Raw genomic sequence first — 25,471 nt, forward strand, 5'->3', positions numbered from 1 at the left:
CTCCAGCCCCATCCCTCAGCTTTTTATTGAAATGGGCGGAGAAGACCCTTTGTAATTGTTTCAACTGCTGATTGCCCCTTTAAAGAGGAAAAGTTGGGGGTCTGACTCAGATCAGGTGACCGTGTGAGGGATAATGATACTTAAACACTGACCATCTGTTCTGTTCCATCCCCACATAAGCCCCTCTGCCCCTCCTCCGTCTCTCTCTGGCAGAGGACATGATCTGATCTGTGATATCTTATAGATTACAATTCCGCCTTAATTTATGTACAGGTAACTGCCAAAATAAAGGAAACACTTGGGTAAATGAGGGATACAAAATATATTGAAAGCTGGTGCTTCCACACATCCCATCATGTCAACAAAACACCAAATGATGGAATTTCTCGAGAAAGAATGGCGTCTCATCCCACCAATAGAGTTCCAGACACTTGTCAAATCTATGCCAAGGCGCACTGAACACAACCTTGCAGATCATCATGCTGGGTCTGTGTAGTCCATCTGCTTGGCTGTGGGGCAGGACATTGTTTGGATAGTACTCTCCTTAAATCCCTTTCTAGATCTTGGAGTAGATCCCTTTATTGGATTGGGACTTGTGGGGAGGAAACTGAGGCTGAAGTCTGACGCTTTACCATAATCTCCCCCCTCTCTACTATAGTGATACACTATGTCTTCATACATTCATTATACTACTATAGCTTATCCTTCTAATCTGTCACATCACCTTGTTTGACCAGGATGATATGGCCAGGTTTTGGCTGCCTTCCTATTCCAGCCTGACATAGAGGCCCAGTGACTGTGTTGCCAGAGATTTGCAGGATTAGGATGCATTTGGCCAAGGGTTATTGACTAGCGCTCTAGTGACAGGCTTATTATGGCTCCTTACTCCTGTGCACAAATGTTGACCTATATATGCCATCAACGTGACAGTGCCTGCCTTCCTTGCCACCCCCACATGCAGTAGATATATCAACATTAAAACAATATATCCCTACATATAATATATTCATTAGGATATTAGTTGGATATTAACCCTGCATAATGAACCTCCACAGACATCTTGTAAAATGTCTTTACCTCATTTTCCCAACAGCTGTCTTTGCTCTTGACTGATTACAGTAAACAGACAAATGAGGAAGTATGTGTATTTGACCATGCTGTCTTCTCAGGAACAAGTAGAGTACATCTTCCTGGTCATCTTCACCATTGAGACCTTCACTAAGATCCTGGCCTATGGCTTGGTTATGCACCCCAGCGCCTACATCCGCAGTGGCTGGAATTTGCTTGATTTTGTCATCGTCGTTGTCGGGTATGTCTCCATTCCACTTCTGTTACCCCCTCCTTTCTATTTACGATGTTTTAGCTGTATTGTTGTGTGCTGACTGTTTGGTTGTTGTTGTGCGGCTGTTGTTGCAGGTTGTTCAGTGTGGTTGCTGAGGGGACGGCCGACCACAAGCCTGGAGATTCCCACCATGCAGCAGGCAAACCAGGAGGACTGGATGTCAAAGCTCTTAGAGCCTTTAGGGTGCTGCGACCCCTTAGACTGGTGTCTGGAGTGCCCAGTAAGTTTGTGTGTGTGTGTGTGTTTATGTGTGTGTGTGTTTCAGTAAAACCCATCTCTCTACTGTGTGTGTGTGTGCGCGCTTGTGTGCATGTGTGTGTGTTTGTGTGTGCTGTGTGTGTGTGTCCAGGTCTCCAGATTGTCTTGAACTCCATCATGAAAGCCATGGTTCCCCTGCTCCACATTGGTCTACTGGTCATGTTTGTCATCATCATCTATGCCATCATCGGTCTGGAGCTCTTCCTCGGCAGGATGCACAAGACCTGTTTCTACATGGGCACTGGTACAAACTCCACTTTTACAACATAATAATAATAATATAGTATAATAATAATATAATAATATAGTCTCCTGAGTGGTGCAGTGGTCTAAGGCACTGCTTCGCAGTGCTAACTGTGCCACTAGAGATCCTGGTTCGAATCCAGGCTCTGTCGCAGCCGGCCGCGACCAGGAGACTCATGGGCGGCGCACAATTGGCCCAGCGTCGTCCAGGGTAGGGGAGGGAATGGCCGGCAGGGATGTAGCTCAGTTGATAGAGCATGGCGTTTGCAACGCCAGGGTTGTGGGTTCGATTCCCACGGGGGGCCAGTATAAAAAAATAAATAAAATAATGTATTCACTAACTGTAAGTCGCTCTGGATAAGGGCGTCTGCTAAATGACTAAAATGTAAATGTAAATAATATAATAATAATAATACAATTATACATATATATACACTGCTCAATACTGTACATACACATCCAAACACTATATAACAATGTTACATTTCAGTCATTGTACACAGACAGGGGAAAACAAGTTAGTTACATACTGTAGAGGTTTGTTATCAATTAATGCTTTGGAAGCCTGGATTTTATATGACATCTCCATCTTTTTACAAAGACAAATACATTTGTCACAATGGTTGTCCTCTCTCCCAGAACTGAACGTAGATGATGACCCCACACCATGTGCATTTGCTGGAAATGGGCGGGATTGTGTGGGCAACGGGACAGAGTGCAGAGGACCGTGGGAGGGGCCTAACGGTGGGATCACCAACTTTGACAACATCTTTTTTGCCATGTTGACTGTGTTCCAGTGTATCACCATGGAGGGCTGGACCGATGTGCTCTACTGGGTAACATCAGCCTCTCTTTTTTTCTTGGCTAAAATGGTGCCCTATTCCCTATAGTGCATTACTTTTGACCAGAAACCTGTGGGCACTGTGGACCCTGGTCAAAAGTAGTACACTATTGTACATAGGAAAAAGGGTGCCATTTCAGATGCACACTAGTCCTTTTTTTCTTCCTTTTAGGATCTTAACTTGTAGGTTATTTGAGGTTTGAAAAGGCTTCTGAAGTTTGGAATTTCCACTTTGACATTTCAGACTTGATTTTCCCTTACGAAAAATGTATCAACCCCTACAAAAATTAATTATAATCCACATCATAATTCACATTTCTTGTTGCTGCAGAATAATTTTCCTGCTGTAGCAAACTGGCTCAAATTAAGATCCGACATCTGTACTAATTCTCTCTCTTCATATAAATATGGAACACACCCACTGGGCACACACTGGTGGAATCAACGTTGATTCCAAGTCATTTCAATGAAATGACGTAGAACCAACGTTGAATAGACGTTGAATTGACGTCTATGCCCAGTGGGCAGTGTCTGATTAACAATGCTTCATCTCCCCCTATCTCTCTCTCTGCATTCCTTCAGATGAATGATGCAATTGGCTTTGAGATGCCCTGGGTGTACTTTGTCTCTCTGGTCATCTTTGGCTCGTTTTTCGTACTCAACCTTGTATTGGGAGTGTTGAGCGGGTGAGTGAGTTGAAGTGTGTGTGTATATTTGTCTTGTTTTACATTTGTGTGTGAAGGCCTTGTCCAAGTGTAGGTTGTGTAATGATCCTCTATATGTGTTTGTGTGTGCGTTTGTGTGTGCGTCTGTGTGTGCATGTCTGTGTGCGCAGAGAGTTCTCCAAGGAAAGAGAGAAGGCTGTGGCTCGTGGAGAGCTGCAGGACGCCCAGAATAAGAAGCAGATGGAGGAGGATATGTGTGGCTACATGGACTGGCTCATCGAGGCCGAGGATGTGGATGAGGAAGGAAACAAGCGTATGGTTAACTGACTGACTGACACATATAAATGTACCCACACACAAACCTCGCACCCATATAGTCAACCTTTGTGTCTCCTAACAAGGTGCTGCTGTTGCCAAGAAGAAAATGATGAAGAAGTTTGGCTGGTATAAACACAGCGAGGACGGAGGTATGATGATCTGTCTCTCTCTCACTGTTACTGTCTGTGTACTTGTACTACTTGACTCTCTGTAATCTTAGATGGAAAGCTACTGAGGATGGAAGCTGACTCTATAGCCAGTCCTGTCTGTCATATCTTTAATCTGTGCCTAGAGGACAGTGTTTGTCCTCAGGCCTGGAGGGAAGCCAAAGTCATTCCGCTATCAGCTTGCTGCCAGCTCTTAGCAAACTATTGGACAAAGATGTTGTTTGACCAAATACAATGCTATTTCAAGTTAAGCTGCAGCTGGCCCAGAACAGAGTGGCACGTTTTGCTCTTCATTGTAATCAGAGGGCTAATAACAATACTATGCATGCAAGTCTCTCTTGGACTGACTGCATTGCTTCTTTTTTTATTAAGAAACATTAATTCCAAATTGTTTGCATAGTCAACTTACACACAGCACTGACACACACTTACCCCACCAGACATGCCTCCAGGGGTCTTTTCACAGTCCCCAGGTCCAGAACAAATTCAATGAAATGTACAGTACTATATACAGTAGAGCCATGATTGCATGCAACTCCCTTCTGTCTCATATAGCGCAAGTGAACAACAAACCTGGTTAAAAAACAAACAAATAAAGCAACACCTCACGGCACAACGCCTCTCCCTTATGTGACCTACTTTTTGTGTGTATGTATTGACATGTATATGTAACTGATACACACACACACAAACACACACACTACATGTTAATGTTTTTAAATGTATGTAAATTATAAAGTATTTTGCCTGTTATTGTTCGTTATGTGTCGGATCCCAGTAAGACTAGCTGTCGCCATTGGTGTCGGCTAATGGGGATCCTAATAAAATCATCAACAACAAAAAAATCAAATCTATGGCTCTGCTATGTGTTCAACAGAATCGGATTCAGACTCTGAATTTGGAGCATATTTAGACGACGACAATGGCTGCTGCGCATCTCTTATGTAAGGAAATAAACAAATGTATTTGATTTACATGTTCATTTTCTGTTAATTAGATGTCATTGCTATCAATGGTGTCATGTAATGGTTCTTTCTCCTTTTTTGTAGGGCTAAAATGATGGCCAACAGTTTCTGGTAAGTTGAGCAGGATACCTCTAAGAATATACACAATGTTTTATTTTCAGTTTAAAAAAAGAATGTACACTACACTACAGACCTTTGACAAAGCCTGTTTCTGACCCTTCCACTCCTGACCCTTCCACTCGATATAACATGTCTGCTGTTTCTCTCTTCACTCAGTGACCAGCTATGCCAACTGAACCATGCCTTCCGAAAAAACTGTCGTGTAGCAGTCAAATCCCAGAACTTCTATTGGCTGGTGCTTCTTCTGGTTTTTCTCAACACTGCAGCCAGCGCCTCTGAACACTACGGCCAGCCCAAGTGGCTCACCGAGATGCAGGGTCAGGATTCACTCTCTCTACATCTGTCTGTTCTACTTTCTCTCTCCACCTACTTGTATCTGTTATTTTCTGTTTACTTCCACATGTCCTCCCCCCCTCTCTTTTTCTCTAGGTCATTTTCTCCCTAATTCAGCAGGTTGAAATGGTGACATAGACATCAGGAACAATAAATAAATACATAAATCAATACAATAATAACCTTTATCAATAACCTTTATTTTCTCTTATCTTTCCTTCAGAGCGGGCCAATAAGATCCTGTTGATGTTGTTCACGCTGGAGATGCTGTTGAAGATGTACAGTTTCGGTTTCCAGATCCACTTCTTGGCTCTGTTTAACCGCTTCGACTGCTTCGTGGTGTGTGGTGGCATCCTGGAGACGGTCCTGGTTGAGTTGCAGATCATCCCTCCCATCGGCATCTCTGTGCTGCGCTGTGTCCGCCTGCTCAGGGTGTTCAAAGTGACACGGTAGGTAACTGCTGGCCTGGTCCCAGATTTGTTTGGTCTATCTTTCTAGCTTCAGTAGTTTGGTCCTAGATCTGTTTGTGTTCTCTTGCTCATATTGTCTATGGTCTTGCTAGCTTGGTCAGAGGTCTTGCTAGCTTGATCCCAGATGTGTTTGTGCTGTCTTCCTAGCTTGGTCCCAGATGTGTTTGTGCTGTCTTCCTAGCTTGGTCCCAGATGTGTTTGTGCTGTCTTGCTAGCTTGGTCCCAGATCGGTTTGTGTCATCTTCCTAGCTTGATCCCAGATGTGTTTGTGCTGTCTTCCTAGCTTGGTCCCAGATGTGTTTGTGCTGTCTTCCTAGCTTGGTCACAGATCTGTTTGGGCTGTCTTGCTATCCTGGTCCCACATCTTTCCAGAATACGCTGCTATGCAAATCAAATGTACTTCTGAAATAACTATCTGGAATGTCACTCTCTGCAATTGATTAAATACATTTAATGCATGAATTCCGTATGGAAGGCTACTGTATACCTTGATTCTTTACCTTCAAACACTGCCCTGTTTAGGCACTGGGCAGCCCTGTCAAACCTGGTCAATTCGCTGCTCAACTCCATGAAGGCTATCTGCTCCCTGCTGCTCCTGCTCTTCCTCTTCCTCATCATCTTCTCCCTGCTGGGGATGCAGCTGTTTGGGGGCAAATTCAACTTTGATGAGACTCAGATGAAGAGGAGCACGTTTGACACTTTCCCCCAGGCCCTGCTCACCTGCTTCCAGGTGACTTATACTTCTAATACCCCTCACACTACTATCATGTTCTACATGCATGTGCTTTTCCTTACAGACCGCCCTCTTTCTGTCTGTCTGTCTGTCTGTCTGTCTCGCTCTCTCTTTCTCTCTCTTTCTTTCTCTCTCTCTCTCTCTCTCTCTCTCTCTCTCTCTCTCTCTCTCTCTCTCTCTCTCTCTCTCTCTCTCTCTCTCTCTCTCTCTCTCTCTCTCTCTCTCTCTCTCTCTCTCTCTCTCTCTCTCTCTCTCTCTGTCCCCCTCTCCCTCTCTCTCTCTCCCTCTAACCCTTTCTCCTCTGTAGATCCTTACAGGAGAGGACTGGAATGCAGTAATGTATGATGGGATCATGGCTTATGGCGGGCCAGTCTTCCCACAGATGATCGTGTGCATCTACTTTGTCTCCCTCTTTGTTGTCGGTAACTGTATCCTTTCTGTTTACCAAGACAGAGCGTTGGTTAATCTATAATCCGCATTTGTACAAAGCCATTCAATGTACACAAACCTCTATCAAGAGGTACTCTAGAAGATACAAACTGTACTCTACAAGATCTGTATTCACTGATGTTCTCAAGCTCTTGGTCAGTTCCTTAATATCTCTTGATCAGATATCCTGCTCAATGTCTTCTTGGCTATCGCTGTGGACAACTTGGCAGGAGATGGTGGAAAAAAGAAAGTAGAGTAAGTATCACAAAAAGCAGACAAAGAAAAGCTATCATTTGATGGTCTGGGCTTAGTACTGGACATAGCTAAGTAGCATCAGTAATAAGGATGATATGTAGATGGCGAACCAAGACCAAGTGCTGAACGAATGGTTTTGCAGAGAGAAAAAGGAGGAGGAAGAGGACTGGGACGAAGATGATGACAAAGAGGAAGATGCGGCGGTATGTACCTACAGTGAGGGAAAAAAATATTTGATCCCCTGCTGATTTTGTAAGTTTGCCCACTGACAAAGACATGATCAGTCTATAATTTTAATGGTAGGTTTATTTGAACAGTGAGCGACAGAATAACAACAAAAAAATCCAGTCATGAAAACGCATGTCAAGAATGTTATAAATTCATTTGCATTTTAATGAGGGAAAAAAGTTTTGGACCCCTCTGCAAACATGACTTAGTACTTGGTGGCAAAACCCTTATTGACAATCACAGAGGTCAGACGTTTCTTGTAGTTGGCCACCAGGTTTGCACACATCTCAGGAGGGATTTTGTCCCACTCCTCTTTGCAGATCTTCTCCAAGTCATTAAGGTTTCGAGGCTGACGTTTGGCAACTCGAACCTTCAGCTCCCTCCACAGATTTTCTATGGGATTAAGGTCTGGAGACTGGCTAGGCCACTCCAGGACCTTAATGTGCTTCTTCTTGAGCCACTCCTTTGTTGCCTTGGCCGTGTGTTTTGGGTCATTGTCATGCTGGAATACCCATCCATAACCCATTTTCAATGCCCTGGCTGAGGGTAGGAGGTTCTCACCCAAGATTTGACGGTACATGGCCCCGTCCATCGTCCCTTTGATGCGGTGAAGTTGTCCTGTCCCATTAGCAGAAAAACACCCCTAAAGCATAATGTTTCCACCTCCATGTTTGACGGTGGGGATGGTGTTCTTGGGGTCATAGGCAGCATTCCTCCTCCTCCAAACACGGCGAGTTGAGTTGATGCCAATGAGCTCGATTTTGGTCTCATCTGACCACAACACTTTCACCCAGTTCTCCTCTGAATCATTCAGATGTTCATTGGCAAACTTTAGACGGGCCTGTATATGTGCTTTCTTGAGCAGGGGGACCTTGCAGGATTTCAGTCCTTCACGGCGTAGTGTGTTACCAATTGTTTTCTTGGTGACTATGGTCCCAGCTGCCTTGAGATCATTGACAAGATCCTCCCGTGTAGTTCTGGGCTGATTCCTCACGATCATTGCAACTCCACGAGGTGAGATCTTGCATGGAGCCCCAGGCCGAGGGAGATTGACAGTTATTTTGTGTTTCTTCCATTTGCCAATAAGCGCGCCCATTCCAGCCTTGTGTAGGTCTACAATCTTGTCCCTGACATCCTTGGAGAGCTCTTTGGTCTTGGCCATGGTGGAGTGTTTGGAATCTGATTGATTGATTGCTTCTGTGGACAGGTGTCTTTTATACAGGTAACAAACTGAGATTAGGAGCACTCCCTTTAAGGGTGTGCTCCTAATCTCAGCTCGTTACCTGTATAAAAGACACCTGGGAGCCAGAAATCTTTTTGATTGAGAGGGGGTCAAATACTTATTTCCCTCATTAAAATGCAAATCCATTTATAACATTTTTGACATGCGTTTTTTGTTGTTGTTATTCTGTCTCTCACTGTTCAAATAAACCTACCATTAAAATGATAGACTGTTCATTTCTTTGTCAGTGGGCAAACGTACAAAATCAGCAGGGGATCAAATACTTTTTTTCCCTCACTGTAGATGTTGTTTCAGGGGACAAATACACTGCAATATTTTCTACAGCAGCTACCTTCTCCAACTGATAATGGTTCATGAGTGTCTGTGATCCTCAGTGTTTTAAAGATAAAATATAATATCATGTTTGCATTTCTTTTGCTCACTCTTTCCTTGTGCAGAATGAGATGGATGACTGGGAGGAGAACGAGGAGTTGAGAGCCATCGAGGGTCTGGAGGGTAAGTGTCGTTCCATACACCTCATAGAGATTCTCATCAGACTGTGTGACACATTCAATGTTCTCTAAATCCGCTGATCTGATTAACTCCCGTCTCTCTCTAGGAATTATGCCTGTGAAGCCTGAATTTTCCGCTCCAAAAGAGAAGATTGAACCCATTCCAGATGGTAGCTCCTTCTTCATTCTTGGAAAGAGAAACTGGTAAGTCACAGCCACAGAGCCGTATGGGCCCTGGTCAAAAGTAGTGCACTATATAGGGAATTGTGTGCCATTTCAGAGCACCCATATAATTAGCATGGTCTCTCCTCTCCCCTCAGCCTCCGAGTGGCCTGTCACAACCTCATCCACCACTCCTACTTCACCAACCTCATCCTCGTCTTCATCATCGCCAGTAGCATTTCTCTGGCTGCTGAGGATCCAATCAGAGCTCACTCCTTTAGGAACAACGTAAGGCAAACAGACAAAGAAACAAAAGACCCTCTCCTCGGCCAACAGTCAGTCCCGACCTCACAACAAAGCACTAACTACCGCCCAATCAATATACAGTCCATCCACATTTTGTAACATTACAGCCTTATTCTAAAATGGATTAAATTGTTTTTCCCCTCATCAATCTACACACAATACCCATAATGACAAAGCAAAAACAGGTTTTTAGATTTTTTTGCAAATGTATTACAAAGAAAAAACTAAAATATCACATTTACATAAGTATTCATACCCTTTACTCAGTACTTTGTTGAAGCACCTTTGGCAGCTATTACAGCCTCGAGTCTTCTTGGGTATGACACTATAAGCTTGGCACACCCGTATTTGGGGAGTTTCTCCCATTCTCTGCAGATCCTCTCAAGTTCTGTCAGGTTGGATGGGGAGCGTCGCTGCACAGCTATTTTCAGGTTTCTCCAGATCGGGTTCAAGTCCGGGCTCTGGCTGGGCCACTCAAGGACATTCAGAGACTTGTCCCGAAGTCACTCCTACATTGTCTTGGCTGTGTGATTAGGGTCGTTGTCCTGTTGGAAGGTGAACCTTCGCCCCAGTCTGAGGTCCTGAGCGCTCTGGAGCAGGTTTTCATCAAGGATCTCTCTGTACTTTGCTCTGTTCATCTTTCCCACAATCCTGACTAGTTTCCCAGTCCCTGCCGCTGAAAAACATCCCCACAGCATGATGCTGCCACCACCATGCTTCACCGTAGGGATGGTGCCAGGTTTCCTCCGGACGTGACGCTTGGCATTCAAGCCAAAGAGTTCAATCTTGGTTTCATCAGACCAGAGAATCTTGTTTCTCATGGTCTGAGAGTCCTTTAGGTGCCTTTTGGCAAGCTCCAAGTGGGCTGTCATGTGCCTTTTACTGAGGAGTGGCTTCCGTCTGGCCACTCTACCATAAAGGCCTTATTGGTGGAGTGCTGCAGAGATTGTTGTCCTTCTGGAAGGTTCTCCCTTCTCCATAGAGGAACTCTGGAGCTCTGTCAGAGTGACCATCGGGTTCTTGGTCACCTCCCTGACCAAGGCCCTTCTCCCCCGATTGCTCAGTTTGGCCAGCCGGCAGTCAGCTCTAGGAAGAGTCTTGGTGGTTCTAAACTTCTTCCATTTAAGAATGATGGAGGCCACTGTGTTCTTGGGGACCTTCAATGCTGCAGAATTTTTTTAATACTCTTACCCAGATATGTGCGTCGACACAATTCTGTCTCGGAGCTCTACGGACAATTCCTTCGACCTCATGGCTTGGATTTTTGCTCTGAAATGCACTGTCAGCTGTGGGACCTTATATAGACAGGTGTGTGCCTTTCCAAATCATGTCCAATCAATTGAGTTTACCACAGGTGGACTCCAATCAAGTTATAAAAACATCTCAAGGATGATCAATGGAAACAGGATGCACCTGAGCTCAATTTCGAGTCTCATAGTAAAGGGTCTGAATACTTATGTAAATAAGGTATTTCTGTTTTTTGTATACATTTGCTAAAATTTCTAAAAACCTGTTTTTGCTTTGTCATTATGGGGTATTGTGTGCAGATTGATGAGGATTTTTATTTATTTAATCCATTTTAGAATAAGGCTGTAACGTAACAAAATGTGGAAAAAGTAATGAGGTCTGAATACTTTCCGAATGCACTGTATAACTGTCATTGAATCTACTGTTCACACACTCACCCAACTCTGCCATACATCTACCGTCACTGCTCAACAGTTTCAACCAAAGCTACTGTTCTCATACTCACTCACCTTACACCGGCAACCAACAAATAGGGTTTCTATATGGCTAGCATAATCCTGATTTAGGATATCTTGTCTATCCTCAGATGCTTGGCTATGCTGACTATGCATTCACCTCCATATTCACTGTGGAAATCATACTGAAGGTAAAATGTGACCAGATATGAATATATACTTCATTTTGGAATGTTCCTTCATTATGAATTAACAATGTTCTGCATAGGCTATCTTCCCTGCTGCCAGTACCTCTATCAGGCTGGTGGGAGGAGCTATAAGAGGACAGGCTCATTGTAATGTCTGCACTGGTATAAATGGAACGGTATCAAACACATCAAACATATGGAAACCGCGTTTGATTCCATTCCATTTATTCCATTCCAGCCATTACAATGAGCCCATCCTCCTATCACTCCTCCCACCAGCCTCCACTGAGCTTTATGTCCATCTATAAACGTATATAGTAGTGCACATGGCATTGTAAGTGCCATTTAGAATCACCCTTAACTCTTGTGATTTTTCTCCCTCTCTAGGTGACAGTTTTCGGTGCGTTCCTTCATCCTGGATCGTTCTGTAGGAACGCCTTTAACCTCCTGGACCTGCTGGTCGTCAGTGTGTCGCTCGCGTCCTTCTTCCTCCAGTGAGTATCTGTCAGAATGTTAGCCAAGCAGGCTCGAACCTCCAGCTTTAAAGCTTGTGCCTGAGGTCAAGCAGGGGATCCATTGACAATATGGTACAATAACTATCAACCAACCTTTCCTTGACGATACTGCCTTCCAGAGACTATTCAGAAAAATATTAAATCCACTTTTTGTATCGAGCAGGGTTGGGTAGGTTGCTTTCTAAATGTAATCCATTGCAGTTACTAGTTACCTGTCCGAAATTGTAATCAGTAATGGAACTTTTGGATTACCCAATCTCAGTAACTTAATATGATTACTCTCAGTTACTTTTGGATTACTTTCCCCTTAAAAGGCATTAGAAGAAAATGTATGACTAATGAAAATTGAAAATTGAAAAAGGATCCATCAAACACATTTCGTGTGTCATCACAGTGGTCTCTGACTTGTGTTCAGACTCGCTCAGGTGGAACAAACTTAAACTTGCGCCTTTTGTCAGTGCTGAAATGAATGTCATTGAGAAAACAGAAAGATGTCATAATGTATATTTTCACAAACATCCCCTCTGAATTGAAAAGTAATCCAAGAAGTAATCTTCTTGTATCTGTAATCTGATTACAATATATTTGCTGGTAATGTAACAGATTACAGTTACAGTTTTTTTGTAATCACATTACATGTAACTGATTACATGTTATCAGTTACTCCTCAACCCTGGTATCGCGTGAGAAATGGCCTCTCACGTGTGTAAATATTTGTTTGTGTTGTTTGGGTCGCTCTGCGTGATGTGCTGTCATCATCTTCTACATGTGGCCACATTGCTTAGAAATGACTAGTTCCTGCAAAGATGTTGTGAAATGCCAGATGTCCAGCAACTCAGATGGTGAGGAACCTCCTCACGAGGTGCAAAAAGTGGATTTAATATTTCTCGGAATATTCTCTGGTTTTTGGAGTTCCACCTGCAACTGGAAACAGAAGTTTGTAAGACACCGGCGCCTTCAGAAACTCTTGATTCTGTCCTGAAAGGGACATTGGAAGGATGATGAACTTTAAAGGAAGAGCAGTTCATCATCCTTCCAATGTCCCTTTCAGGACAGAATCAATTCAACTCAATTCAAACTTTATTGTCCTCGCAAATGGGAAATGTAGGCCCTATTGCGTAGCCAGAGTATGTATTGTAAGACACAATAAATACAGTATACATAACAATACGCACACACACATGCAGACACAGACACAGACACACACAGACACACACACACACCGATAGCTGATCAAATCTTACTCCATGGACAGTATTGGCCCTGATTATATTGACATAATACTGTAACAGCACTCTCTGCAGGTCAGACAAGAACAGGGCTTTGTGGTTCATTCTCACACTCTTATCTGCCTCTCTTATACTCTCAGTTCCAGCGCTATCTCTGTGGTCAAGATTTTCAGGGTACTCAAAGTGCTCAGGCCTCTTCGAGCCATCAACAGAGCCAAGGGACTCAAGGTAATCATTTGACCACTTTGACCACCTTTCTCTCTCTCTCTCTCTCTCTCTCTCTCTCTCTCTCTCTCTCTCTCTCTCTCTTTCACTCTATTTCTCTCTCTCTCTCTCTCTCTCTCTCTCTTTATCTCTCTTCTCTCTCTCTCTCTCTCTCTCAAATAACTGTGCAAACGTGGTCTTGTGTCTCTGCTTTTGTTGACAGAATGTAGTGCAGTGCGTGTTTGTGGCAATCAAAACCATCGGAAACATCTTGATCGTCACAACGCTCCTCCAGTTCATGTTTGCTTGTATTGGAGTGCAGCTCTTCAAGGTACTTGGTCATTGCTTTTTGCAGTACTTTGAAAACACTCCGTGTTGTGTCTTCTCATTATAAAGTCATGTGTTTTTCTGCTCTGTGTATTACAGGGCAGATTCTACAGTTGCACTGATGAAGCTAAACACACTCCATATGAGTGCATGTAAGACTTACTTTTTTGTAATTTATTTGTCTTTCTCTAAGCCAAACACCTCACTCAAATTCCTGTCATTACATGCTACAGTATACAGTGGGGAAAAAAAGTATTTAGTCAGCCACCAATTGTGCAAGTTCTCCCACTTAAAAAGATGAGAGAGGCCTGTAATTTTCATCATAGGTACACGTCAACTATGACAGACAAATTGAGGAAAAAAAATCCAGAAAATCACATTGTAGGATTTTTAATGAATTTATTTGCAAATTATGGTGGAAAATAAGTATTTGGTCACCTACAAACAAGCAAGATTTCTGGCTCTCACAGACCTGTAACTTCTTCTTTAAGAGGCTCCTCTGTCCTCCACACGTTACCTGTATTAATGGCACCTGTTTGAACTTGTTATCAGTATAAAAGACACCTGTCCACAACCTCAAACAGTCACACTCCAAACTCCACTATGGCCAAGACCAAAGAGCTGTCAAAGGACACCAGAAACAAAATTGTAGACCTGCACCAGGCTGGGAAGACTGAATCTGCAATAGGTAAGCAGCTTGGTTTGAATAAATCAACTGTGGGAGCAATTATTAGGAAATGGAAGACATACAAGACCACTGATAATCTCCCTCGATCTGGGGCTCCACGCAAGATCTCACCCCGTGGGGTCAAAATGATCACAAGAACGGTTAGCAAAAATCCCAGAACCACACGGGGGGGACCTAGTGAATGACCTGCAGAGAGCTGGGACCAAAGTAACAAAGCCTACCATCAGTAACACACTACGCCGCCAGGGACTCAAATCCTGCAGTGCCAGACGTGTCCCCCTGCTTAAGCCAGTACATGTCCAGGCCCGTCTGAAGTTTGCTAGAGTGCATTTGGATGATCCAGAAGAGGATTGGGAGAATGTCATATGGTCAGATGAAACCAAAATATAACTTTTTGGTAAAAACTCAACTCGTCGTGTTTGGAGGACAAAGAATGCTGAGTTGCATCCAAAGAACACCATACCTACTGTGAAGCATGGGGGTGGAAACATCATGCTTTGGGGCTGTTTTTCTGCAAAGGGACCAGGACGACTGATCCGTGTAAAGGAAAGAATGAATGGGGCCATGTATCGTGAGATTTTGAGTGAAAACCTCCTTCCATCAGCAAGGGCATTGAAGATGAAACGTGGCTGGGTCTTTCAGCATGACAATGATCCCAAACACACTGCCCGGGCAACGAAGGAGTGGCTTCGTAAGAAGCATTTCAAGGTCCTGGAGTGGCCTCTGCCAGTCTCCAGATCTCAACCCCATAGAAAATCTTTGGAGGGAGTTGAAAGTCCGTGTTGCCCAGCGACAGCCCCAAAACATCACTGCTCTAGAGGAGATCTGCATGGAGGAATGGGCCAAAATACCAGCAACAGTGTGTGAAAACCTTGTGAAGACTTACAGAAAACGTTTGACCTGTGTCATTGCCAACAAAGGGTATATAACAAAGTATTGAGAAACTTTTGTTATTGACCAAATACTTATTTTCCACCATAATTTGCAAATAAATTCATTAATAATCCTACAATGTGATTTTCTGGAATTTTTTTCTCATTTTGTCTGTCATAGTTGACGTGTACCTATGATGAAAATTACAGGCCTCTCTCATCTTTTTAAGTGGGAGAACTTGCACAATTGGTGGCTGACTAAATACTTTTTTTCCCCACTGTATGTGATTACTAATAAGCATAGCTTTATTTGTGTGTGTGTGTGTGTGTGTGTGTGTTTTGTGCTTTAGGGGGACATTTGTGGTGTATAAGGACGGGGATATGAATCACCCTATGGTGAGAGAGAGGATATGGCAAAACAGTGAATTCAACTTTGACAATGTGCTGCAGGGCATGCTGGCCCTGTTCACTGTGTCTACATTTGAAGGCTGGCCACAGTGAGTACCAAGACCATGCATTAGTACATATGCTGACCATCTGTTTATATAGGGAAGCTGTTGTTGTTGTTGTTGTTTTCATCTCTCCCATTATAAACTCTTAGGCTGCTGTACAAGGCCATCGACGCTAATGCTGCGAACCACGGCCCTATTTACAACTACCGCGTGGAAATCTCCATATTCTTCATCATCTACATCATCATCATCGCCTTCTTCATGATGAACATCTTCGTGGGTTTCGTCATCATCACTTTCCGTGAACAGGGAGAATCCGAGTTCAAAAACTGTGAACTGAACAAAAATCAAGTTAGTTATTTTCCTTGATTATTATGACGTTCATCACAATCACAAAGCTACTGTACCTTATTATCACGTGAAAGGCATTCAGTCTACTGAGAATGCGAGTGATCACTTCACTTCCCATCTTCACTGTGTCTCCTGTCCTGCCCTCCACAGAGACAATGTGTACAGTACGCTCTGAAAGCCAAGCCCATCAAGATATATATTCCCAGAAACCCGTCCCAGCTAAAGTTCTGGAAGATCATCGCCTCCAGCCAGTTTGAGTACATCATGTTTGTCTTAATTCTTCTCAACACCCTCACCTTGGCTGTGCAGGTACAATACTGCAGTTCCTACTACACCTAGTCATAATGTATGCATAATGTACACTGAACAGAAATATAAACGCAACATGTAAAGTGTTGGTCCCATGTTTCATGAGCTGAAATAAAAGATCCCAGACATTTTCCATACGCACAAAAAGCTTATTTCTCTCACATTTTATGCACAAATGTATTTACATCCCTGTTAGTGAGCATTTCTCCTTTGCCAACTGCAGGAATATCCACCAGAGCTGTTGCCAGAGAATTTAATGTTCATGTTCCTATCATAAGCCACCACCAACTTCGTTTTAGAGAATTTGGCAGTAGGTCCAACTGGCCTCACAACTGCAGACCACATGTATGGCGTCATGTGGGTGAGCGGTTTGCTGATATCAACGTTGTGAACAGAGTGTCCCATGATGGCGGTAGGGTTATGGTGTGGGCAGGCATAAGCTACGGACAACTAACACAATTGCATTTTATCAATGGCAATTTGAATGCACAGAGATAACGTGACGAGATCCTGAGGCCCATTGTCGTGCCATTCATCCGCCGCCATCACCTCATGTTTCAGCATGATAATGCACAGCCCCATGCCGCAAGGATCTGTACACAATTTCTGGAAGCTAAAATGTCCCAGTTCTTCCATGGCCTGCATACTCACCAGACATGTCACCCATTGAGCATGTTTGGGATGCTCTGGATCGACATGTACGAAATTGTGCTCCAGTTCCCGCCAATATCCAGCAACTTTGCACATACATTGAAGAGGAGTGGGACAACATTCCACAGGCCACAATCAACAGCCTAATCACCTCTATGCGAAGGAGATGTGTCGCGCTGCATGAGGCAAATGGTGGTCACACCAGATACTGACTGGTTTTCTGATACACGCCCCTACCTTTTTTTTAAGGTATCTGTGACCAACAGATGCATATCTGTATTCCCAGTCATGTGACATCCATAGATCAGGATAGATCAGGGCCTAATGAATGTATTTCAATTGACTTATTTCCTTATATGAACCGTAACTCAGTAAAATCTTTAAAATTGTTGCATGTTGCTTTTACATTTTTGTTCAGTATATATTACAACAGGAATAAGATTGTAAAGTGTTTTTTAGAAAGTGATTAGAAATACTTTAAATAGTTTATCATGAGGAAGATCAATTATAATTTTTAAATCAATGAAAGGTAATGTATTGCCATGTGTCTCTGTCTTCCCCCTGCAGCATTATGAGCAGTCTAAAACATTCAACGCTGTGATGGACATCCTCAACTTGATCTTCACCGCCCTATTTACCATAGAGATGGTTATCAAGCTTCTGGCTCTCAGAACACATGTGAGTTCAACAGGCTTTCACTGGACACATTTTGATATCAATACTGTGTTCTAATGTTCCATGTTGTAATGTTCCGATACCATGTTCTAATGTTCCATGCTATTGACTGTGTTTGTGTGTGTCTGTATATCCAGCAATATTTCATTGATGCTTGGAACACCTTTGATGCTCTGATCGTTGTGGGCAGTGTGCTAGACATCATGGTCTCAGAGCTTAGTGTGAGTACTATCTGTCTCTCCTTTAGCAACTTCATGTTACATAATCTCTTGCATCTTCAGCCATTTCTTTACATCAGGCAAACGTGATATTTAGAGAAAACGCTTGGAAGATAGACCTGCAACACTATTTGTGTACAGTTATTCATTGTAACATCTCAAGATCAGTTTAACAAACAAATTGCTTTATAATAGTCTTGTGTAGGGTATGCTACAGTCAGTAAAACTGTAGGATGTTCATATACGTCAGGGCTCTCCAACCCTGTTCCCTGGAAAGCTACCCTCCTGTAGCTTTTCGCTCCAACCTTAGCTTATCAACCAGCAACTTATTAGAATCAGGTGCGCTAGATTAGGGTTGGTATGTAAACCTTAGGACAATAGCTCTGCAGGAACAGGATTGGAGAGCCCTGATATACGATATGATATCGAATGTATATTTTCTGTTTTTTTCTTGTCTCTCTTATCTCCGAAACGTTTCATCAATCCAGGGAGGAGACGAGGATGGAGAAGTAAGACCACGACATGGACACAACTCTCTCTCTCTCTCTCTCTCTCTCTCTCTCTCTCTCTCTGTCTCTGTCTCTGTCTCTGTCTCTGTCTCTCTCTCTGTCTTTTTCTCTCTGTCACTCTTACTCATTCATAAAAAAGAAAAACATATTTCCATTACTCTGTGTCTCCATAAATTGTGTGAAAACAAGCTTCTGTTCCCTAAACCTCTGTGTTTCTCCCCAGGCCATCGAGGCCGCAGCCAAAGTAGCAGCTGTAGCCGTACCTGGAGCTCCGCCCGGGGCCAAGAAGGAAAGCGGAAAAGTGTCCATCACATTCTTCCGTTTGTTCCGAGTCTTGCGATTGGTCAAGCTGCTCAGCAAAGGGGAGGGCATTCGAACCCTCCTCTGGACTTTTGTCAAGTCCCTCCAGGTCAGTGATATGCTCAGACAGATGCAAAGACAAACAGACAGAGAGACAGTGATGTATGATTTAGATGTATGTTTCTACCTTCCCATCTCTCACAGGCCTTGCCATATGTTGGTCTACTTATTGCCATGATCTTTTTCATCTACGCTGTGATCGGCATGCAGGTGGGTCTCCTCCCATGCATTGTATCCCCCTTCAAAAGTCTTTCAAATGCAGCTGGTGACAATATGGCCAATGCACTCACCTTTTGCAGACATTTGGAAAGATTGCTATAGATGACAACTCACAAATCAACAGGAACAACAACTTCCAGACCTTCTTCATGTCTGTCCTGCTGCTCTTCAGGTGAGCGCTGCAGGAGAGAGAGAGAAATCTCCTCTCCTCTCCTCTCCTCTCCTCTCCTCTCCTCTCCTCTCCTCTCCTCTCCTCTCCTCTCCTCTCCTCTCCTCTCCTCTCCTCTCCTCTCCTCTCCTCTCCTCTCCTCTCCTCTCCTCTCCTCTCCTCTCCTCTCCTCTCCTCTCCTCTCCTCTCCTCCTAATGTGTGTGCTGTTCCTGTAGGTGTGCCACCGGAGAGCAGTGGCAGGAGATCATGTTGGCAGCATTGCCAGGGAGACGCTGTGACCCCGAGTCAGACTTTGAGCCCGGGGAGGAGAGCATGTGCGGCAGCAACCTGGCCTACATCTACTTCATCAGCTTCTTCATGCTCTGCGCTTTCCTGGTGAGATGGAGGTGGTGTCAGAGGAAGGAGGGGACATCTGTATGTGATAGGTCTCTCTTGCGAAAGAAAAGTTTATCTCAATGAGACCAACCTGTATAAACAAAGGTTAAATAAAGACATGTTGACTGCAGCCATTCTGAAGCAGACCAGGTGTGATCAATACACTCTGTTCCTCTTCTCAGATCATTAACTTGTTCATTGCTGTCATCATGGACAACTTTGAGTACCTGACCAGGGATTGGACTGTACTGGGTACTCATCACCTGGACGAGTTCAAACGAGTCTGGTCGGATTATGACCCAGAGGCCACGTAATAGACCACTCTGTATCTCTTTTTTATTTATTTAAAATAATGTATGTTAATGTAAATGGTCTTAACAACCCAATTAAAAGAAAAAAGATACACTTACCTGTGAAAGATACACATACACATTCTCTCAAAATTGAAAAAGAATAAAAGGGATATCGTCTTTCTTCAGGAAACCTGTCTCTGTCCTCTATCTTCCTTTTTTTCTTTCTCTCTTGTCGTCTATCCCTTTTCCCCATTTGGTCCTTTATTTTGTCCACATTTCCAAAGGCTCGTACTGGAGCTGTGTACATTGTGCTGTTGTTTTTCTGTGTTGCAGGGGTCGAATCAAACATATAGATGTGGTCACTATGCTGCGCAGGATCCAGCCACCCCTTGGTTTTGGCAAATTGTGCCCCCATCGTGTGGCCTGCAAGGTAGGGCAGATCATATTTTAATGTTAAAGGTTGCATAAATGAACAATTTTAATAAACATATTAGCTTGTAGTATTTGTATAATTGAATGTTTGATTTATGTCAGATATTGTGCAGTGAGAATGATATCCTTAAAATTACGTTTTTATTCATCAAAGTCACTCCCACTTAATATATCAAGACAGGCTACATGTCCTACAGTCCCTCTGTACCCATACAAGCCTGTCTAATCTAGCAGATCAGTGGAATTTACTCCCTGAGTCTTGGCTGCCTTTCTTCCTCTTCCCCATGCCAATCCAATTAACTGCTTACCCCCCCTCCTCCTCCTCCCTTTCTCCCGCTCTTCCTCTCTGACTCTGTTTCATCTGCTTGCTTGTCCTGTCAGAGGCTGGTTGCTATGAATGTGCCGCTGCACAGCGATGGGACAGTCACCTTCAACGCTACCCTGTTTGCGCTGGTCAGAACCTCACTCAAGATCAAGACTGACGGTCAGTCAGCACACACACAGTGTATCATTCACACATAATGATTTAGTGCAGTGGGGCTTGCGGCCTTTACTCCTGTGTTTTTAAAGGTCTTGTGTCTCTCCACTAGGGCCCGTTGACCAAGACAATGAGGAGCTCAGGGCCATCATTAAGAAGATATGGAAGCGGACTAAGCCCAAGCTCCTTGAAGAGGTCATTCCACCCCCTAGAGGTAAACCTAAGGAGGTGCCATTTCAGCCAACTAGACAGAGACTTATTTACTACCTTGTAACCACACAGACCACTATAATGGTCATTTTAAAGTTACAGAAATACAGGTTTCTTTCTTTATCTCCCTAGGGTATTTTTCCCGTGTTTTTTCTCTTAGTCCTTCTCTATCACTTTCCCATTTGCCTCGACCCTTTGTTTAAAATGTATATTTTTTTCTGTTCTCCTCCTCTGTGGCGATTCTTCCTGACTCAGGGGAAGAGGTGACTTGTGGGAAGTTCTACGCCAGCTTCCTGATCCAGGACTACTTTAAGAAGTTCCGCAAGAGGAAGGAGAGGGAGAGGAAGAAGAAGGGAAAGGACAAGAAAGACTCTCTCCAGGTATCCCAGTTACCTGGCAACACTTGTTGTTAATGTTTGGTGACTGTGTGTGTGTTTGTGTATCACACTTTGTGTGTTTGTGTGTGTCAGGCAGGGCTACGGTCACTGCAGGCACTGGCCCCAGAGTTGCATCTGGCCTTGGCAATGGAGGGAGAGGAGGAGGAGGGTATGGAGGGAGAGTTGGACGAATACTTTTTCAAAGTAAGTATATCTCCTATTGACTGTCATTAGTGTATCAAAACAGTATGTACTGAAATGATTTGTCTGTTCTATTTTGACATTGATCAAATAAGGAAATATCACATACAGTAGGTAAACATAATAAATGTTTATATAGTATTTACAACAAGAAGCAGTTGACTGTATATTAAAGCTGATCTCTCTGTTTTCCCCTTCCTCCAGAATGAAAATGTTTTTGAAGATCCTGGCACCTCTGCCACCAATACTTTATCCACAACTCCCATGCCAGCTGACATGGAGGAGGGCACCACCACTGTCTTCATGGAGCCCTTCGTCGAGCCCACAATATTCAGCGACGTGGTCACAGAACAGCCATTGACAGCCAGCGAGAGACCAGAATCAACTCTCTCATCCTTTGATGTGGTGATTGAACAGCCCACGAGATCTGAGGCCCTCCCTCCACCAGAAGAAGCACCAGCCCCACCCCCGCCCCACCCACCCCCAGCCCCATCCCCACCAAAGGCCCCATCCCCTCCCCAACCAGCACCAGCCCCATCCCCACCAAAGGCCCCATCCCCACCAAAGGCCCCATCCCCTCCCCAACCAGCACCAGCCCCATCCCCACCAAAAGTTGCTTCTCCACCACAAATGGTTGCCCAAACCCAACCTCAAATAGTGTTAGCCCCACCAGAACCAGAGGCACCTCAAATAGTGTTAGCCCCACCAGAACCAGAGGCACCTCAAATAGTGTTAGCCCCACCAGAACCAGAGGCACCTCAAATAGTGTTAGAGGCAGCCACTGCCACACCTCAACCAGAGCCAGTGATGGAGGGAAGAGGAGGTGAAACTTACGCTGCACAGCAGGTGTACTACCCACAGTACCCAGTGGGCTTGCTAACAAACGATGGGTAAGTGGAAAGGGGAGAGAGGCAGATCTGGGTTAAAGAAGCTCAGTTGAAGAGTGAGAGAGAGTGTGTGAATGTGTGTGTGTGTGTGTGTGTGTGTGTGTGTGTGTGTGTGTGTGTGTGTGTGTGTGTGTGTGTGTGTGTGTGTGTGCATAAGTGTTCCCTTTCCCTTCACAGGTATGTGTATCAAGAGCAACCTGCAGCATTCCATATCCCGTCAGAGTACATGCAGAGTCATGCTCCTAACTTCACCAATGGGAGCGTTGCAGGAGGACCCTACGGCAATGGAAACGGCATGCATGGGAATGGCTACAATGGCGTTATGAATGGTATGAATGGAGGTAGCATGAGTGACTACACCGGCAATGGTTACATAGGAAATGGCTACAGTGGAAATGGCTACAATGGCAACGGATTGGAGCCGTATGTCCGGAGACGTGTTCTTCCTCCCACTCCTGCAGGTAATCATCACGTCAGTCTTTCTCCTCAACACCTGTAGAATCAGTAGAAGTAGAACTAGAAACACCCAGTGACAGTCTTAGTACATTTCCATTTATATTTCCTTCCAGGTCGTAAGCCGCCCTCCTTTAACATCCAGTGTCTGCGGGCACAGCATAGCGTGGGTGACATCCCCATCCCTGGCACGTATGAGAGTAACTCGCCCCCATGCAGATCCAGACTGGTAAGAAACACACACATGCAAAAGAATAGTCAACAAATCCTCACATGAATCAGAGAGACATTTTGATTTTAATGTAATAATATAAATCAAGATTTTAATCATTTTCCTCTTGGCGTTGTCATCCGTTGTCCTCCAGACCCTTGACTCCCGCCGCAACAGTGTCTCCTCCACGTCCTCGGCCTCCTGGGCCAACAATGGAGGAGGACCTGCAGGGTCGATGCCAGGAGCAGGGGTGTCAGCAGCATCATCAGCAGCCGCAAAGAGAGGGCGTCTGCTCTACGCCCCTCTGATGCTGGTGGATGAGGCCGGGGGCACCCAGCAGCTGTGGGGAGACAGGACACAGACCACCTCCAGCCTCCCTGCTGTTGCAACTAGGCCCAGTGGCTGGTACCCTGGAGCCCCAACACTCCCCATGCCCACGCCCCAGAACAGGAGCTACACCAACGGCAGAGTGCCCTCACAGATCAGCCAAAGACTCATAGAGAAGGGCAGTGCTAACAGCCTGGTGGAGTCGGTAAGTGATGAATAAAACAAAACGTCCAGATAAAAGTCAGATAAAAAACCCAAAGCTACATATTGTTTACCGGTAGGCTATACCTTATCTGCCTAATAGTCAGTGGAGGAGTCAAGTGCACTCTAAGCGTCAATAATTTACCACAGAAATAGCTTTGCTTTCCAGAAATGTATATTTGCCTTAGTGAGTCAGTGATTTACACCCCATGAAAGTTCCCCTATTAGAATGTTTATGAATATTCAATAAACACTTGTATGCTGTAGGTTGTTGGGATATGGAACTATATATATAGAGAGAGACTGATAGAGAGATTTGTGTTCACTGTTTCACTACTCTCGTTATTCTCCTACAGATCCTGATATCGGAAGGCTTGGGCCTCTATGCAAGAGACCCAAAATTTGTGAACTTCGCCAAGCGGGAGATCGCTGACGCATGTAACATGACCATTGATGAGATGGAGAACGCAGCCACAGACCTGCTGACCCGTTCTACTGGACAGCCAATAGGACGCTTCGAGGAGGAGCTGGCTGACGAGATGAACTGTGTGATTTCCTACTGAGACTAGAGAGAGGAACAGTGAGGAAGGAAGAGGGAAGGGAAGGAGAGTTGGAGGGAAACGAGATAGAGCTTTACCTCTTTGTCTCCATCAAAATGGGGGGTAAGAATGGTTTCGCAAGCTATTGATCTTAGAATACAGTCTGTGTCTCTTTGATCAGGGTATTTTTCTTTTCCAGATCTTCTTAGTTCATTTGGCTTTGTTGAAAACATCAGTGTCTTGAACAAGAGTCTGAAAGAACCATCCTGAATTAGACAGCGTATACAGTACAGAGACCAACTATTGAGGTTTGGCCACAATACTCTTTACACGTTATTCTAATGTAAGAGTGCACTGTACTATAGCCTGCCGAACAGGATTATAATTCGTATTCTACTATGAAGTATTTTATCGCTATTTTCAAATGCTGCATTTTTGCATTGTGTTTCCATTTTTGGTACTGTACTAGTATTGCTGTCACTTACACACCCAAATCATAAAATAACCCTGCTAGGGCCATACATTTTAAAAGCTGGCATAAATCAAATATTTTTGGGGAGATATATAGTACCTGTCTATAGTGCAAGTGAGCTCCAGTTGTAACCATAGATAATGAAAATGGGTTTATGTGTGTCATGTCAGTTGCCCAATGAAGCATTAGCAGTAGACTTCTGAACCATGTCATGTCAAATTAGATCGACAGAAACCCCACAGAAGATTCTCATGACAGTCATCTTAATGGTTCCTCTCTAGGTTTCTTCCTATGTTTCTGCCTTTCTAGGGAGTTTTTCCTAGCCACTGTACTTCTACATCTGCATTGCTTGCTCTTTGGGGTTTTAGGCTGGGTTTCTGTATAGCACTTTGTGACATCTGCTGATTTAAAAGGGGCTTCATAAAATACATTTGATTGATTGATTGATTAATCTCCCTCAGTGAGAAACTTTGTAATAGTATTTATGTATATGGTCAAGAGGAATGCAACTTGTAAACTTAAAAAGAACAATTGTTAGATTTGTTTTATTGCGACTGCTAATACTTTGAACTGTCAGGTGTTTATGTGTGTACAGTAATAAAGTGCAATGTACTTTTTCTCAAAGTTGTCATGTAGCTAGTTCATTTAGTAGCAGTAACAGTAAGGCCGGAATTTAATCATGCAGATAGTGGAGACATGGGCTTTTCATAAATAACTGGCATAACACTACATAATTATAGAGGGTGTAACATTTCATGATTTTAAGGAACAAAAAGCATAAAAGAAACACATGAATTGCATAATGA

General features: G+C 43.9%; 1 protein-coding gene across 1 annotated transcript in view; it reads left to right on the forward strand.

The window, feature by feature from the left end:
- LOC121537216 (voltage-dependent L-type calcium channel subunit alpha-1D-like) overlaps positions 1-25,000 on the forward strand; it is a 31,887-nt gene extending 6,887 nt beyond the window's left edge. Inside the window, exons 3-46 of the mRNA XM_041844905.2 lie at positions 1,170-1,309; positions 1,417-1,562; positions 1,692-1,844; positions 2,483-2,679; positions 3,267-3,370; positions 3,520-3,662; positions 3,751-3,816; positions 4,712-4,778; positions 4,884-4,910; positions 5,076-5,236; positions 5,476-5,701; positions 6,245-6,452; positions 6,763-6,883; positions 7,067-7,139; positions 7,282-7,342; positions 9,048-9,105; positions 9,209-9,305; positions 9,422-9,551; positions 11,404-11,463; positions 11,848-11,954; positions 13,345-13,432; positions 13,632-13,739; positions 13,835-13,887; positions 15,646-15,792; positions 15,897-16,098; positions 16,249-16,407; positions 17,626-17,736; positions 17,871-17,954; positions 18,440-18,460; positions 18,684-18,869; positions 18,965-19,030; positions 19,120-19,211; positions 19,425-19,584; positions 19,767-19,894; positions 20,211-20,307; positions 20,691-20,793; positions 20,900-21,001; positions 21,253-21,377; positions 21,468-21,578; positions 21,780-22,465; positions 22,640-22,923; positions 23,032-23,144; positions 23,281-23,658; positions 24,011-25,000. Of these exons, the coding sequence (XP_041700839.2) occupies positions 1,170-1,309; positions 1,417-1,562; positions 1,692-1,844; positions 2,483-2,679; positions 3,267-3,370; positions 3,520-3,662; positions 3,751-3,816; positions 4,712-4,778; positions 4,884-4,910; positions 5,076-5,236; positions 5,476-5,701; positions 6,245-6,452; positions 6,763-6,883; positions 7,067-7,139; positions 7,282-7,342; positions 9,048-9,105; positions 9,209-9,305; positions 9,422-9,551; positions 11,404-11,463; positions 11,848-11,954; positions 13,345-13,432; positions 13,632-13,739; positions 13,835-13,887; positions 15,646-15,792; positions 15,897-16,098; positions 16,249-16,407; positions 17,626-17,736; positions 17,871-17,954; positions 18,440-18,460; positions 18,684-18,869; positions 18,965-19,030; positions 19,120-19,211; positions 19,425-19,584; positions 19,767-19,894; positions 20,211-20,307; positions 20,691-20,793; positions 20,900-21,001; positions 21,253-21,377; positions 21,468-21,578; positions 21,780-22,465; positions 22,640-22,923; positions 23,032-23,144; positions 23,281-23,658; positions 24,011-24,217 (6,156 nt within the window). The 3' untranslated portion in view covers positions 24,218-25,000. The remainder of the gene's footprint in view (positions 1-1,169; positions 1,310-1,416; positions 1,563-1,691; positions 1,845-2,482; positions 2,680-3,266; positions 3,371-3,519; positions 3,663-3,750; positions 3,817-4,711; positions 4,779-4,883; positions 4,911-5,075; positions 5,237-5,475; positions 5,702-6,244; positions 6,453-6,762; positions 6,884-7,066; positions 7,140-7,281; positions 7,343-9,047; positions 9,106-9,208; positions 9,306-9,421; positions 9,552-11,403; positions 11,464-11,847; positions 11,955-13,344; positions 13,433-13,631; positions 13,740-13,834; positions 13,888-15,645; positions 15,793-15,896; positions 16,099-16,248; positions 16,408-17,625; positions 17,737-17,870; positions 17,955-18,439; positions 18,461-18,683; positions 18,870-18,964; positions 19,031-19,119; positions 19,212-19,424; positions 19,585-19,766; positions 19,895-20,210; positions 20,308-20,690; positions 20,794-20,899; positions 21,002-21,252; positions 21,378-21,467; positions 21,579-21,779; positions 22,466-22,639; positions 22,924-23,031; positions 23,145-23,280; positions 23,659-24,010) is intronic.
- The last annotated feature ends 471 nt before the right edge of the window (positions 25,001-25,471 follow it).

The sequence above is a fragment of the Coregonus clupeaformis genome, chromosome 24 (assembly GCF_020615455.1).
Source record: "Coregonus clupeaformis isolate EN_2021a chromosome 24, ASM2061545v1, whole genome shotgun sequence".
NCBI classification, from domain to species: domain Eukaryota; kingdom Metazoa; phylum Chordata; class Actinopteri; order Salmoniformes; family Salmonidae; genus Coregonus; species Coregonus clupeaformis.